The sequence below is a fragment of the Pseudorasbora parva genome, chromosome 5, assembly GCF_024679245.1.
Source record: "Pseudorasbora parva isolate DD20220531a chromosome 5, ASM2467924v1, whole genome shotgun sequence".
Lineage (NCBI taxonomy): Eukaryota > Metazoa > Chordata > Actinopteri > Cypriniformes > Gobionidae > Pseudorasbora > Pseudorasbora parva.
In genome coordinates, this window is record NC_090176.1 from 53,102,391 (window position 1) to 53,115,095 (window position 12,705).

Here is a 12,705-nt window from a genome sequence, read left to right on the forward strand (position 1 = left end):
AGAAAGCTCTTTGAAATGTGTTTTATACATCATTAAATCTAAATCACTCCTGCTGCTTTTGGAACTTCCTGTCCTTCCTGTTTGCAGGAACAACAATAAATAATGAATAATAAATAAATAAATGAAGACAGAGACTAGACGACCTTCAAATTATTCAAGTGGATACGGTTGTTTTTACATTTGAAATATCATATTTTATTTAGATGACTGTAGCACAGAACTCATGTTAGTTTAAGATGATGAGAGAGATTTCCTTGTGGTCGGTGAGAGGGAAAATGCAAGGCTTTAATACATATATTATTATCAGCATCACAGTTTGAGCGATGGATGAAAATCTGGCCATCTGTACAAAAAAATGCTTGCATTTCTGCTTCATTTTACATCATACATCATGTGTGTTCAGTGTGTCAGAATCCCTAATTTGTTCATTTGCAAATGCACCCCAGATTTCAAACCTGAAAATATTGCGTGAGGGAAGTTAAACATGCCCTAAACCCTTTAAGAAAAGCTCAGAAGGGGTTTCTCTCACAGCACACACCATTTAATATCTCAGTGAGTTAATTCATGGATTAGCTGAACGATTACTGTCTTATCTTATTTATTTCATAGCAAACCAATCCTACGCTTAATGAGTTATTAATGCCACGCAGAGGATTTTGTAAAATTAGGTTGCAACTCTTAAAACACAGATGACTTAAGTTAAAAAACGTGTTAATTGCCCGGAGGCGTACGTTACAGATTGCATTTTATCAATGCGATGCGGATATTCGTTTTCATGTAGTTGTTCATGTAAAGCTAAAGATGTAATTCCACTTACAGAACTGCAAACTGAATGACGGTTTTCAAACTGTGGACTAAACTCAGAGCACGTTTCTCTGGCTCAGAAATAATAAAACACCTCACCTCACCACTGGTTATCATTAGTTAATGCAATGCATTCATTAATCTTTCTAAGTTAATACATATGTTCACAGAGCATTAACTAATGTAGAAATTAACATTTACTAAGATTAATAAATACTGTACACTGCAAAAAAATGATCTTCTTATTTAGTTTTTTCTTCTTCTTGTTTCCAGTCTAAATATCTAAATATTCTTAAATCAAGATGCATTTACTAGATCAGTAAAATGACATATGATATTTTTTCTTGTTTTCTGGGGAAAAATATCAAAATGAAGTGAGTTTTTGCTAAATAAAAAAAAAGGCGCCAATGGGGTGAGAAAAATAATCTTATTTCTGTTTGGGACGGAAAAAAAAATATCTTATGTCATTTTACTTATATGGTAAATGCTAGATTTTTAGACTAGAAACAAGACAAAATTACTTAGTAAGAAGATACATTTTTTTTGCAGTGTAGAAGCGTGTTAAGTGTATATCATTCAAAAAGCATATTTGATATTCTTAAAAACACTTTTATTCAAAACTACATATTCTCATCTAGTGCTAGTTATGTGTTTATTAGTTCTGTATATGAAAACACATCCAAGTCTGACATTTTTCTGGTTACATTGGAGCTTTGAGTCACTTTTTATTGTTGAAAATACCTAATTGTAGCTCGTACGGCCTCACACGAGACCCATCACACGAGCCGCCCACCAGCGGCATGGCATGATGACCCTGCAGACCTGCCGGCATCCGTGGTAGTTGTAGGGCCAGGGCCAATATCCCTCAAGTGGCTCACACACACGCTCACAATGGGTATAACTGCGTTGGCATTCGGTACAGCAAATCCCACGGTGGTCCAACATGGGATCGAAAACCATTTCCCTTTCCGAACCCTCCTGATTCTGCTGGAGAGAGGAGGGGAAATAGATTTTCAGCATCATCAACATCAACATCATCCTTCAGAAATCATTTTAATTCTGCGTTCACAACGCCAATAGAGCATCAAAATCACGTCTAGTTTTACACGTGAACATTTTGAATCCATTCGTGCATCCGCAGCAAATTGGGCGTGCGTAGAAATCGAACATTGGAAGCGAAATGGACACTCATTCAAGGAGATCCATGTGAAATGTGTCATAAACACCACTCTGCTCTTTTCATTTCACACATGCATATACACATACATATACAAAGTTATGAAACTTCACTTTGCCCTCAGTTAAAATGATTTGGTAGGCAACAATAGATTCATCAGACCACAGATCGTCCATTAGATGCACACAAGACAAATGATGTGTCATGTTTAGCCTCTACAGAGCCATCCGAGCCGGCGGCAAACGCCAGAAGGACCGGCCCAGGAAAGGCTTCTCTCGCCGGGGTTAACGAGCGCTGAGCGCCCGCTGATCGCCTGGAGCTCACAACTACAAAAACGCAAGAGTATTCTTTTTAAATAGGCGCTGTCTTTATAAATAAACCACATATTTTAGCTTTAAACAACTACATTATCAACTGAAAAGCATTAAAACAACATTAAATGATAAAATAACAGTATTTTTAATTATATGCAGGGTTTCTCATCACGTCACTTTACCACGTGACAGCAGCAAGCAGGCTCCTGATTGGTTAACGCGCCGCGAATTGACGCAAAAGTTCAGATTTTTCAACTCGGGCATCAGACACGAATTTGGTTTAAAACGTGTGAATTGCACAAAACACAGGGAATCGCGTCCATCGCGGTGCGGGACCTCCAGACGCGCGTCAACATGCTGTTCCATTGACTTAACATGGAAATCATTCGCTCCTGACACTCTATTCACGTTTGGTGTAAACGCAGCATAAAATGATGATTTAATGCTCAACAAACATCTATGATTATTATCAGTGTTGAAAACATAAGGCTTTGCTCACGTGATAAGGGTTCTCAGGGTTAATCTCGGGCGTCGTTGGCCGTTCGTTCTGTCGGACTGAACTCGTGGAGTTTCGACGTCTCGTCTGTTGCCGGTTTAATCCACCCGTAGTCTGCCGTCTCACTCGCGCCACACTTCTCCTCTTCCTTGATGCTTTAGAAATAGCCAGATTGAGAATGAAGATAAGCAGCATTAAAGCGTTAGTTCAGCCTGAAATGTAAACTCTGTGATTAATTCCTCCTGTGGTTGGCAAGCCGTCAGACCTCCGCTCATCTTCACACACAGATGAAGATATTAGTGTTGAAATCCGATGGCTCAGAAAGGCCTTCATTGACACCAATGTCATTTCCTCTCTCAAGACCCATAAAGGCACTAAAGACGTCGTTACAAAGCCCATCTCACTACAGCGGCTCTACAATCATTGATGAAGAGGCCAGAATAGAGTTAGTGCGCAAAAACACTAAATAACGACTTATATAGTGATGGCCGATTTCAGAACAAAGCTTCGAACCGTTATGAGTCAGTGAATTGATTCATGATTCGGATCTCCAAAGTCACGTGATTTCAGCAGTTTGACTCGCGATCCGAATCATGAATGTCATGGTCACGTCTAACTGCATTAAATATCCCAACTGGGATCAATGTATCGTCCTGATGAATGACATTACATGTCTCGTACAAAACTATTAATCGTACAATACTTTATCATAGTGTTACCTTGAACTTTATCATTGTTCTTTATTTAGTAGAAATATGAAGTACCCATTAAGTAGTTTGCAGGATGATGCCAAAAAATGGGAAGATCTCCACAGAATTGCAGCATCTCAGGGCTCAGAAAACTGTTGTCCTTCACCGGTTCTTCAGATGCAATCCAAACCAGAGGCGCCACATCAGATTTTACTGCCACACTGTCTTCCTCCTATTGGAAATTAAAACACTGAAGATTGACCACTAAAAAACAAACACTCGAGAGGTAGGTCGAAAGGTTAGGGTTAGGGTTAGGGTTAGGGTTAGGGTTAGGGTTAGGTTAGGGTTAGGGTTTAGGGTTAGGGTTAGGTCGGGATGTGACGAAAGTTAGGGGGCGTGACGAAAGGTAGGGGGCGTGACGAAAGGTAGGGGGCGTGTCGAAAGGTAGGGGGCGTGACGAAAGGTAGGGGGCGTGACGAAAGGTAGGGGGTGTGACGAAAGGTAGGGGGCGTGACGAAAGGTAGGGGGTGTGTCGAAAGGTAAGGGGCGTGACGAAAGGTAGGGGGCGTGACGAAAGGTAGGGGGCGTGACGAAAGGTAGGGGGCGTGACGAAAGGTAGGGGGTGTGTCGAAAGGTAGGGGGTGTGTGGAAAGGTAGGGGGTGTGTCGAAAGGTAGGGGGTGTGTGGAAAGGTAGGGGTGTGACGAAAGGTAGGGGGCGTGTGGAAAGGTAGGGGGTGTGACGAAAGGTAGGGGGCGTGACGAAAGGTAGGGGGCGTGTGGAAAGGTAGGGGGCGTGACGAAAGGTAGGGGGTGTGACGAAAGGTAGGGGGTGTGTCGAAAGGTAGGGGGTGTGTGGAAAGGTAGGGGGTGTGACGAAAGGTAGGGGGCGTGTGGAAAGGTAGGGGGTGTGACGAAAGGTAGGGGGTGTGACGAAAGGTAGGGGGCGTGACGAAAGGTAGGGGGCGTGTGGAAAGGTAGGGGGTGTGACGAAAGGTAGGGGGCGTGACGAAAGGTAGGGGGCGTGTGGAAAGGTAGGGGGTGTGTGGAAAGGTAGGGGGTGTGACGAAAGGTAGGGGGCGTGTGGAAAGGTAGGGGGTGTGACGAAAGGTAGGGGGCGTGTGGAAAGGTAGGGGGCGTGTTGAAAGGTAAGGGGCGTGATGAAAGGTAGGGGCTGTGACGAAAGGTAGGGGGTGTGTCAAAAGGTAGGGGGTGTGTGGAAAGGTAGGGGGCGTGACGAAAGGTAGGGGCTGTGACGAAAGGTAGGGGGTGTGACGAAAGGTAGGGGGCGTGTGGAAAGGTAGGGGGCGTGACGAAAGGTAGGGGGTGTGACGAAAGGTAGGGGGCGTGACGAAAGGTAGGGGGCGTGACGAAAGGTAGGGGGTGTGTCGAAAGGTAAGGGGCGTGATGAAAGGTAGGGGGTGTGTCGAAAGGTAAGGGGCGTGACGAAAGGTAGGGGGTGTGTCGAAAGGTATGGGGCGTGATTACACACTTCAGCTGTTTATTCGTAGACTCGATTATAGCTAACTACCTTTCATTTAGTTCGATAAAGGTTTTTATCCTAATTTAACCAAGTGTCTAATTTACCTGTACATTATTCAAGTACCTGTCAGTTTATGAAACATTATGAACATGTATTTTTAGACAGTAATTTCATGAAAAAGTGATACTGTCAGAATAACCTCTAAATACCCAGAGAAACGGATGGCTTTTACAGTTAACGATCCTAATAATGAGACCGGTATAGAGGAGTGCAGCGCTCACCTCAGGCTGCTCAGGTCTGACCTGGGATCTGATGTAACACTTCTCTCTTCCAGGAATCTTGACTGCTGTAATTCCCTGTGAAAAGCGGAACGTTATTTCAGGAATTGCTCTGAAATATGCTGAGCAGGTTTATTGTGGACCACTCACTGCTTTTAAGTCCTGAACTTCCACAACTTTCCCGCCATAAGCTTCGGAGTAATCTTCTGTCATCTTTATATCGATGTTCCTGCTGTAGATCACCTGTCATACAAAACTCACACTGTCATGCACAGCTGCGAGGAGAAAACGCTTCCAAACTGTGGGAATTATTGACTGAACAAATGCCACACTGCAAAGAAATGCTCTTCTAATTTAGTTGTTTTTTTGTTTTTGTTTCTAGTCCAAATATCTAAATATTCTTAAATCAAGATTCATTTACTGGTTAAGAAAAACGACATTAGATATTTTTGCTTGTGTTCTGCGGAAAAACATCTAAATGAAGAGAGTTTTTGCTTAAAACAGGCAAAATGATCTGCCAATGGGGCGAGAAAAATAATCTTATTTCTGTTCAGAAACAAGAAACAAGGTTTAATCAGAAATCAGATTATTTTTCTCACCCCATTGGCAGATCATTTTGCCTGTTTTAAGCAAAAACTCTCTTCATTTAGATTTTATTTCCCCGAAAAACAAGAAAAAATATCTAATGTCGTTTTACTGATCTAGTAAATGCATCTTGATTTAAGAATTTTTAGATATTTAGACTGGAAACAAGACAGAATTATAAACCGATTAAACTCCAAGAGCATTTTTTGGGATTTTCGCCTGGATTTGGCCGACCCAAACTGAAAAGCCTCCCATACACACATACAGTGGTCCACACACACATACAGTGGTCCACACACACATACAGTGGTCCATACACACATACAGTGGTCCACACACACATACAGTGGTCCATACACACATACAGTGGTCCACACACACATACAGTGGTCCATACACACATACAGTGGTCCACACACACATACAGTGGTCCACACACACATACAGTGGTCCATACACACATACAGTGGTCCATACACACATACAGTGGTCCATACACACATACAGTGGTCCATACACACATACAGTGGTCCATACACACATACAGTGGTCCATACACACATACAGTGGTCCATACACACATACAGTGGTCTAAGTTCAACATGTTGGTGTCATTTTACAGGAAACCCTTTAAGTTACATAAATCACTGCTAAAAGTCATAAACATGAAAGTATATGTTGTCTAAGCTTTGATAACCCCCCAAATATATAATCAAATATATAAATTCATTTGTGAAAGTGTGTAACTCGGGCCCTGCGTGCTCTAGGACCCTGCAGACAGTTTGGGCTGCTTCCACTAAACTCAGAAAATAGTGGAAAACAGAAGTTTGTCTGTGATATGATGATGCCAGATTTACTCAAATGGGTCAGAAGGGATGCCCCCCCCCCCTTCACCCCTTTTCCCCCTTTCCCCCTTATCATTATTGTGTCATTAAATTAATTATATATGCAGGGAGCAGCCCAAACTGTCTGCAGGGTCCTAAAGCACACATGGCCTGAGTTACACTTTCAAAAATGAATTTATATAAAAAAATCAAAAAGCGCCTATTTTTTGGGGGGCTTATAACAGTTTAGACAACATATACTTACATGTTTATGACTTTTAGCAGTGTTTTATGTAACTTTAAAGGGTTTCCTGTAAAATGACACCAACATTTTGAACCTAGAGACCACTGTATGTGTGTATGGGAGGCTTTTCAATTTGGGTCGGCCAAATCCAGGCGGAAATGGCACCAGAGTAATTTAGTGTAAATACATTACTTTGTGTTAAACAAATGCCAAAGTGATGCATATCTCCAGAAAGAAGAGACTCTAAGCTTTCTAATGGTCCCACATATGAGGTCAGAGCTCCTCCAGAGACACTTAACATTGAAAGTATATACATGACAATGTCATTCCTGTACCTGTACAGGTCCTCGGAGTTTAAGTGGCTAAATAAGAAGAGCATTTTTTGCAGTTTAATTGTTCTAATAATACATTTATTGTGTGATATGCGTTTAACAGATTTTGCCTGAAGCAACCCACTGCTTTTGTCCATGTAAAGCCTAATATTCCTGAATTACTTGCTGCAGGTCGTTTCAGCTTCTGTTGGGAAGCGGTGCATGCTGCTCTGTTTAACACTGCGTGATTATAACCCAGCACACAGACCTCTTTGTTTGCCGTCTTTAACCTGCAGGAGTTTTTTGGGGATTCCAGAGGTGCCTAAAATCAATGCACACTGATGGCTGCGAATGCAAACACAGCCCGCCTTATTGATCACTCCTGACACTTTGCTGAGACAAACTGCTATTTAAATATTTTCACTTCAGGCTCAAACTCATTGCATGTGTGCTTTAAATATCGACACGTCTGCACTATTGCATCAGGATGCCGTTCTACAGCGCATTGGGCAAAACTGTGTGCTGAGTGATTATGCAAAGCAGAATATTAAAAATATAGCAGCGTTACAGAATTCCCCATATGAATGCACGCATGTAAATTAAACCCAAAACACAGAACAATTTGCTCAACATCAAGAATAACAAATAGTAAAATGTTTTCATCATTGCTCAGCAGCATCTTTGCAGTAAATTCATTCCACCTTGATTTTCTTGTGTTGCACTGCAAAAAATGCTCTTCTTACTCAGTAATTGTCTTGTTTCCAGCCTAAATATCTAAGAATTCTTAAATCAAGATGCATTTACTAGATCAGTAAAACGACAAAACACATTTTTTCTTGTTTTGTTGAAAATAAAATCTAAATGAAGTGAGCTTTTGCTTAAAACAGGCAAAATGATCTGCCAGTGGGGCGAGAAAAATAATCTTATTTCTGATTGAAATCTTGTTTATTGTTTCCATCCCGATCAGAAATAAGATTATTAAGAATATTTCGATATTTGGACTGATAATAAAAAGAGCATTTTTTTGCAGTGTGGGTTGACTTTAAGTTCAACTTCAATTTCCGTTTATGAGACACTCACAAAAGTCATATTTTTGTGTAGAGAGCTGAATTTGCACTAATTTTGATCAAAATGGGAGACTCTACCTACTTCTTTTTCTGTGACTTTCCACAGGTAAAAGGCTCCAATGCCTCCGAAAAGCAGCAGCACGGCCCCGGCGATGAAGACGACGAACGCCGTCCTTCTGAGACGCAGAAATCCTCCGGGCTTCAAGCTACTGTAAGCCTAATTCAACACACATACAGACATAGATGAAGAATAATAGTTATAATGCGAATCGATGCCATGTTTAAAGGTAAAATGACACGTCATCTACCTCAACAGGAACTTTTTCTGATGGTTCCTCCATGGTGTTCTTGCATCTACTGAAAGCAAAGCTTTGTGACTTTCTGCAGCTTCTCTCGAGTTTCTCTCATGTAGGTGAGAGAGAAGAAAAATTCAGGAAAAATAAACAAGATCCCGGAGAAACTCAAGACTGGAATTCCTCCCCGAGGATTTTCAGTGGCTTGAGAAAACATACGGCTGAGACAGACGATTTAGACGATTCATGCTCATTTTAAATGAATTCATGTAAATTGACAGCCAACAACAGGCCAGAATTCACTCCTACTGTAAATCCACGATGGCTTTCAAAAGAACATTTTTTTTAAATTAAATTCAACAAAGTAAAGGAATGCTCTTCAGTTTTAGGGTTAGATCTAATCTAATGTGTGACCCTTGACAACAAAACTAAAAACTAAAATAAAATTGAGATTTATAGATCATCTGAAAGCTGGATAAATAATCTCTCCATTGATGTATGGTTTGTTAGGATAGGACAATATTTAACAATCTGGAATGTGAGGGTGCAAAAACATCTAAATATTGAGAAAATCTCCTTTAAAGTTCTCCAAATACACTGCAAAAAATGCTCTTCTTATTTAGTATTTTTGTCTTGTTTCTAGTCCAAATATCTAACAATTCTTAAATCAAGATGCATTTACTAGATCAGTAAAACGACATTAGATATTTTTTCTTGTTGTCTGGAGAATATCAAAATGAAGTGAGTTTTTGCTTAAAACAGGCAAAATGATCTGCCAATGGGGTGAGAAAAATAATCTGATTTCTGATTGAAATCTTGTTTCTTGTTTCCGTCCCGAACAGAAATAAGATTATTTTCCTCACCCCATTGGCAGATCATTTTGCCTGTTTTAAGCAAAAACTCTCTTCATTTTTATATTATTTCCCCGAAAAACAAGAAAAAATATCTAATGTCGTTTTACTGATCTAGTAAATGCATCTTGATTTAAGAATTGTTAGATATTTGGACTGGAAACAAGACAAAATTACGAAGTAAGAAGAGCATTTTCTTGCAGTGTATTTGGAGAACTTTAAAGGATATTTTCTCAATATTTAGATGTTTTTGCACCCTCACATTCCAGATTGTTAAATATTGTTATGACTGGTGTTGTGCTTCAGGGTCACTTTTATGTGCACTAGTAGTCAAAAGTCATTCTCATGACTATTTTGCATGTCAAAATAACAATAAACAAGACATGGTGTATAAGAGAATGATTCAAATGTGACACAGATGAAAAATCTCATATTCGAGCTTCTTCTTGGTCTGGATTTTAGCTCTTTCTGGACATTCATCTAGCAGCAACTCATCAGAAAAATGTGATGATGCTTTGACTTCTCTTCATTTGGTACAATTCAAACCAAGCATAACATTATGACCCAACAATTTAACATTATTCGCTCCCCACGTGCATCAATGAGCCTTGGCCGCCCATGACCCTGTGGCCGGTTCTCCACTGGTCCTTCCTTGGAGCACTTTTGATAGATACTGACCACTGCAGACCGGGAAATTGTTCAGATCAAAAGGACTTACGATCATAAATTGCATTTATACTTTTCACAGGTTTCATCAAGGATACAAAAACACTGTAGATTTGATCATAACTTATTTTATTTCTCATGTTTTTATTTTGTAGAAAGAAACAACTTGTGTAAGTAAATATTATAAAAGGGGTAACATTTGTAGCTTAAAAAAACAACATTTGATGTGTGCGACCAAAGTGACAAACACAATCACATTATAATCATCCAAAACATGCCATGAGTAAAACAGGTAATATCGTTAAAAAATATACTTTGTATATACAAAACATCAATGCAGTCAGAGATAAAACACGGCAAAAAATGCTCTTCTTACTCAGTATTTTTGTCTTGTTTCTAGTCCAAACATCTAAAAATTCTTAAAACAAGAAGTATTTACTAGACAAGCAAAAGTAATTGTCTTGTTTTGGGGAAAAATAACTCTAAATGAAGAGAGTTTTTGCTTAAAATAAGATCAATAATCTGCCAATGGGGTGAGAAAAAAGTGTTGGGGGTTACTCATTACAAGTAACTTGAGTTACGTAATCAGATTACTTTTTCACGTAACTAGTAAAGTAATGCATTACTTTTAAAATTTACAACAAAATATCACTTTTTCAATTAAGTAACACAATTTACATTGATTTCCCATTTATTGACTGACAGCTCTCTTGTCCCGATATTGTAATATCCCAAAATCCCAGCCCAGGTGAAAAAAAAGTAACGCTAAAGTAACGTAATGCATTAATTTTCTTAAAAGTAACTAAAAAACGCAATTAATTACTCTTTAAGGGAGTAACACAATATTGTAACGCATTACTTTTCAAAGTAACTTTCTCCAACACTGCTTGTTTTCTGTTTGAATTAAGATTATTTTTCTCACCCAATTGGCAGATTATTTATCTTATTTTAAGCAAAAACTCTCTCTGAGTTACTTTTCCCCAAACTGAAACAATTACTTTTGCTTGTCTAGTAAATACTTCTTGTTTTAAGAATTTTTAGATGTTTGGACTAGAAACAAGACAAAAAAACTGAGTAAGAAGAGCATTTTTTTGTAGCATGAGCTTGAGTGTGTCAGGCTGTATCTGTAAATCTCCCGGGACTGTGAGAGGTGTGTGTGAACTCTTGTCCATCTTTATCTTCAGCATCTCGTCTCTGTGACTGTGGAGAGCAGATGTGGATGTAATCGTACTGACTCTGCTGATCTTCTGTGAGGCTGTGCAAGGCCACGCTTCGGGCCGTCTGTGTGTCGTAGCTGCTCCGCGCCCTTGAGAATGTCGAGAGATTTCTGGTGTTACTGCTGCCACTGGTTCTGCTGACAGACGGGCTCCAACATCTGTCAGAATGGCCCAGGATCCTGCATTCACTGGTGCAGGCCCACAGACCTGGAAAACACCATTCCATACTGATTACTACACATCAGGTCAAGTCCAGTCAGCCTTTATACAGTACAGATCGTTTCACAGCAGCTTCACTGGGATAAACAGGAGAATAGAAGAATCAATGATGAAACATTCAGCTTCAGCTGTAAAGCAGTTCTACGGAAGACACTGTTTAAATCAATTCAGCACAGCCTGCACGGAAGCTCATTTCTGCTTAATTGTCAGAATTCCAGGACAAAAGTCAGAATTGTGAGATGTAATTCTGAGAAGAACGTGAAGAATGTGAAGTAAACTTAGAATTCCAAGAAACATGTCAACATATCCAGATGTAGACTTAGGGTGTACTCACACTAGCCAGTTTGAACCGTGCCCGAGTGCGTTTGACTACCAAAGCACGGTTCGTTTGACTAGTGTGAGTGCTCCGAACCGTGCCCGGGCGCGGCTCGATTAGCCGGCCCTGGCCCGCTTGGAAGAGGTGGGCCAGAGCATGGATCAGTTGGACTCGGGCGCGGTTCGCATGCAGTGTGAGCGCTAACCGTGCTGGAGTCCGTAATCAAAGCTGCAAATCCTTGCTGCACTTCAGCTGGTACCTTGCAAACCTCATAATACAAGCAGCACGATTACGTGAACATTTTCGCACCATTAAGGCGACACATCTGTTTAACAACAGGCTGTGAGAGGGCTGTGGACCAAACGACACAAAATTATCCACAAAGAAAACAGAGCAATGGACTCCATTGTGTTCAGAGAGCGCCGCTCTTCCTGTTAATCCCGAAACCGTTGCACCATAATGACGTAAGCGTGCTTCGACACGGATGCTGAAACCCCAAACCGCCGCACCATAATGACGTAAGCGTGCTCCGACACGAATGCTGAAACCCTATGTGAGTGCAGGCCAGCGGGGGAGTGGGGAGGGGGGACAATCGTACTCGGGCCCGGTTCATGGCAACCGTGCCTAGTGTGAGTACACCCTTAGAATTCTAAGGGGAAAAAAATCAACATTTGTGAGATGCAAACTTAGAATTCTGAGAATTTTTTTTTTTTAATTGTGAAGTAAACTTAGAATTCCAAGAAAACTGTCAACATTTCCAGATGTAAACTTAGACTTCTGAGAAAACTGTGAAAATGTAAATATGTAAACTTAGGCCGGGGACACACTGCAAGCGTGCCGTGAGCGTCTCGGCTGCGTGGCGTGTCCGTTTTT

At 40.6% G+C, this 12,705-nt stretch overlaps 2 protein-coding genes across 3 annotated transcripts in view; both read right to left on the minus strand.

The window, feature by feature from the left end:
• Positions 1-265: 265 nt before the first annotated feature.
• On the minus strand, positions 266-8,860 carry cnmd (chondromodulin). Of its 2 annotated transcripts, none has more exons than XM_067445143.1 (7): positions 8,579-8,860; positions 8,353-8,487; positions 5,390-5,482; positions 5,243-5,317; positions 3,556-3,712; positions 2,795-2,946; positions 266-1,788 (listed from the first exon to the last, which is right to left on the minus strand). In XM_067445143.1, the coding sequence occupies exons 1-7, from the start codon at positions 8,609-8,611 to the stop codon at positions 1,567-1,569; spliced, it is 867 nt and encodes a 288-aa protein (XP_067301244.1). In that variant the 5' UTR covers positions 8,612-8,860; the 3' UTR covers positions 266-1,566. The 2 variants fall into 2 exon arrangements, with proteins under 2 accessions (XP_067301244.1, XP_067301243.1); XM_067445142.1 differs by having other exon boundaries at positions 266-1,791.
• Positions 8,861-10,599: 1,739 nt separating this feature from the next.
• si:ch211-199f5.1 (protocadherin-8) overlaps positions 10,600-12,705 on the minus strand; it is a 9,717-nt gene continuing 7,611 nt past the window's right edge. Inside the window, exon 3 of the mRNA XM_067444723.1 lies at positions 10,600-11,504. Coding sequence (XP_067300824.1) covers positions 11,194-11,504 — 311 coding nt within the window. The 3' untranslated portion in view covers positions 10,600-11,193. The remainder of the gene's footprint in view (positions 11,505-12,705) is intronic.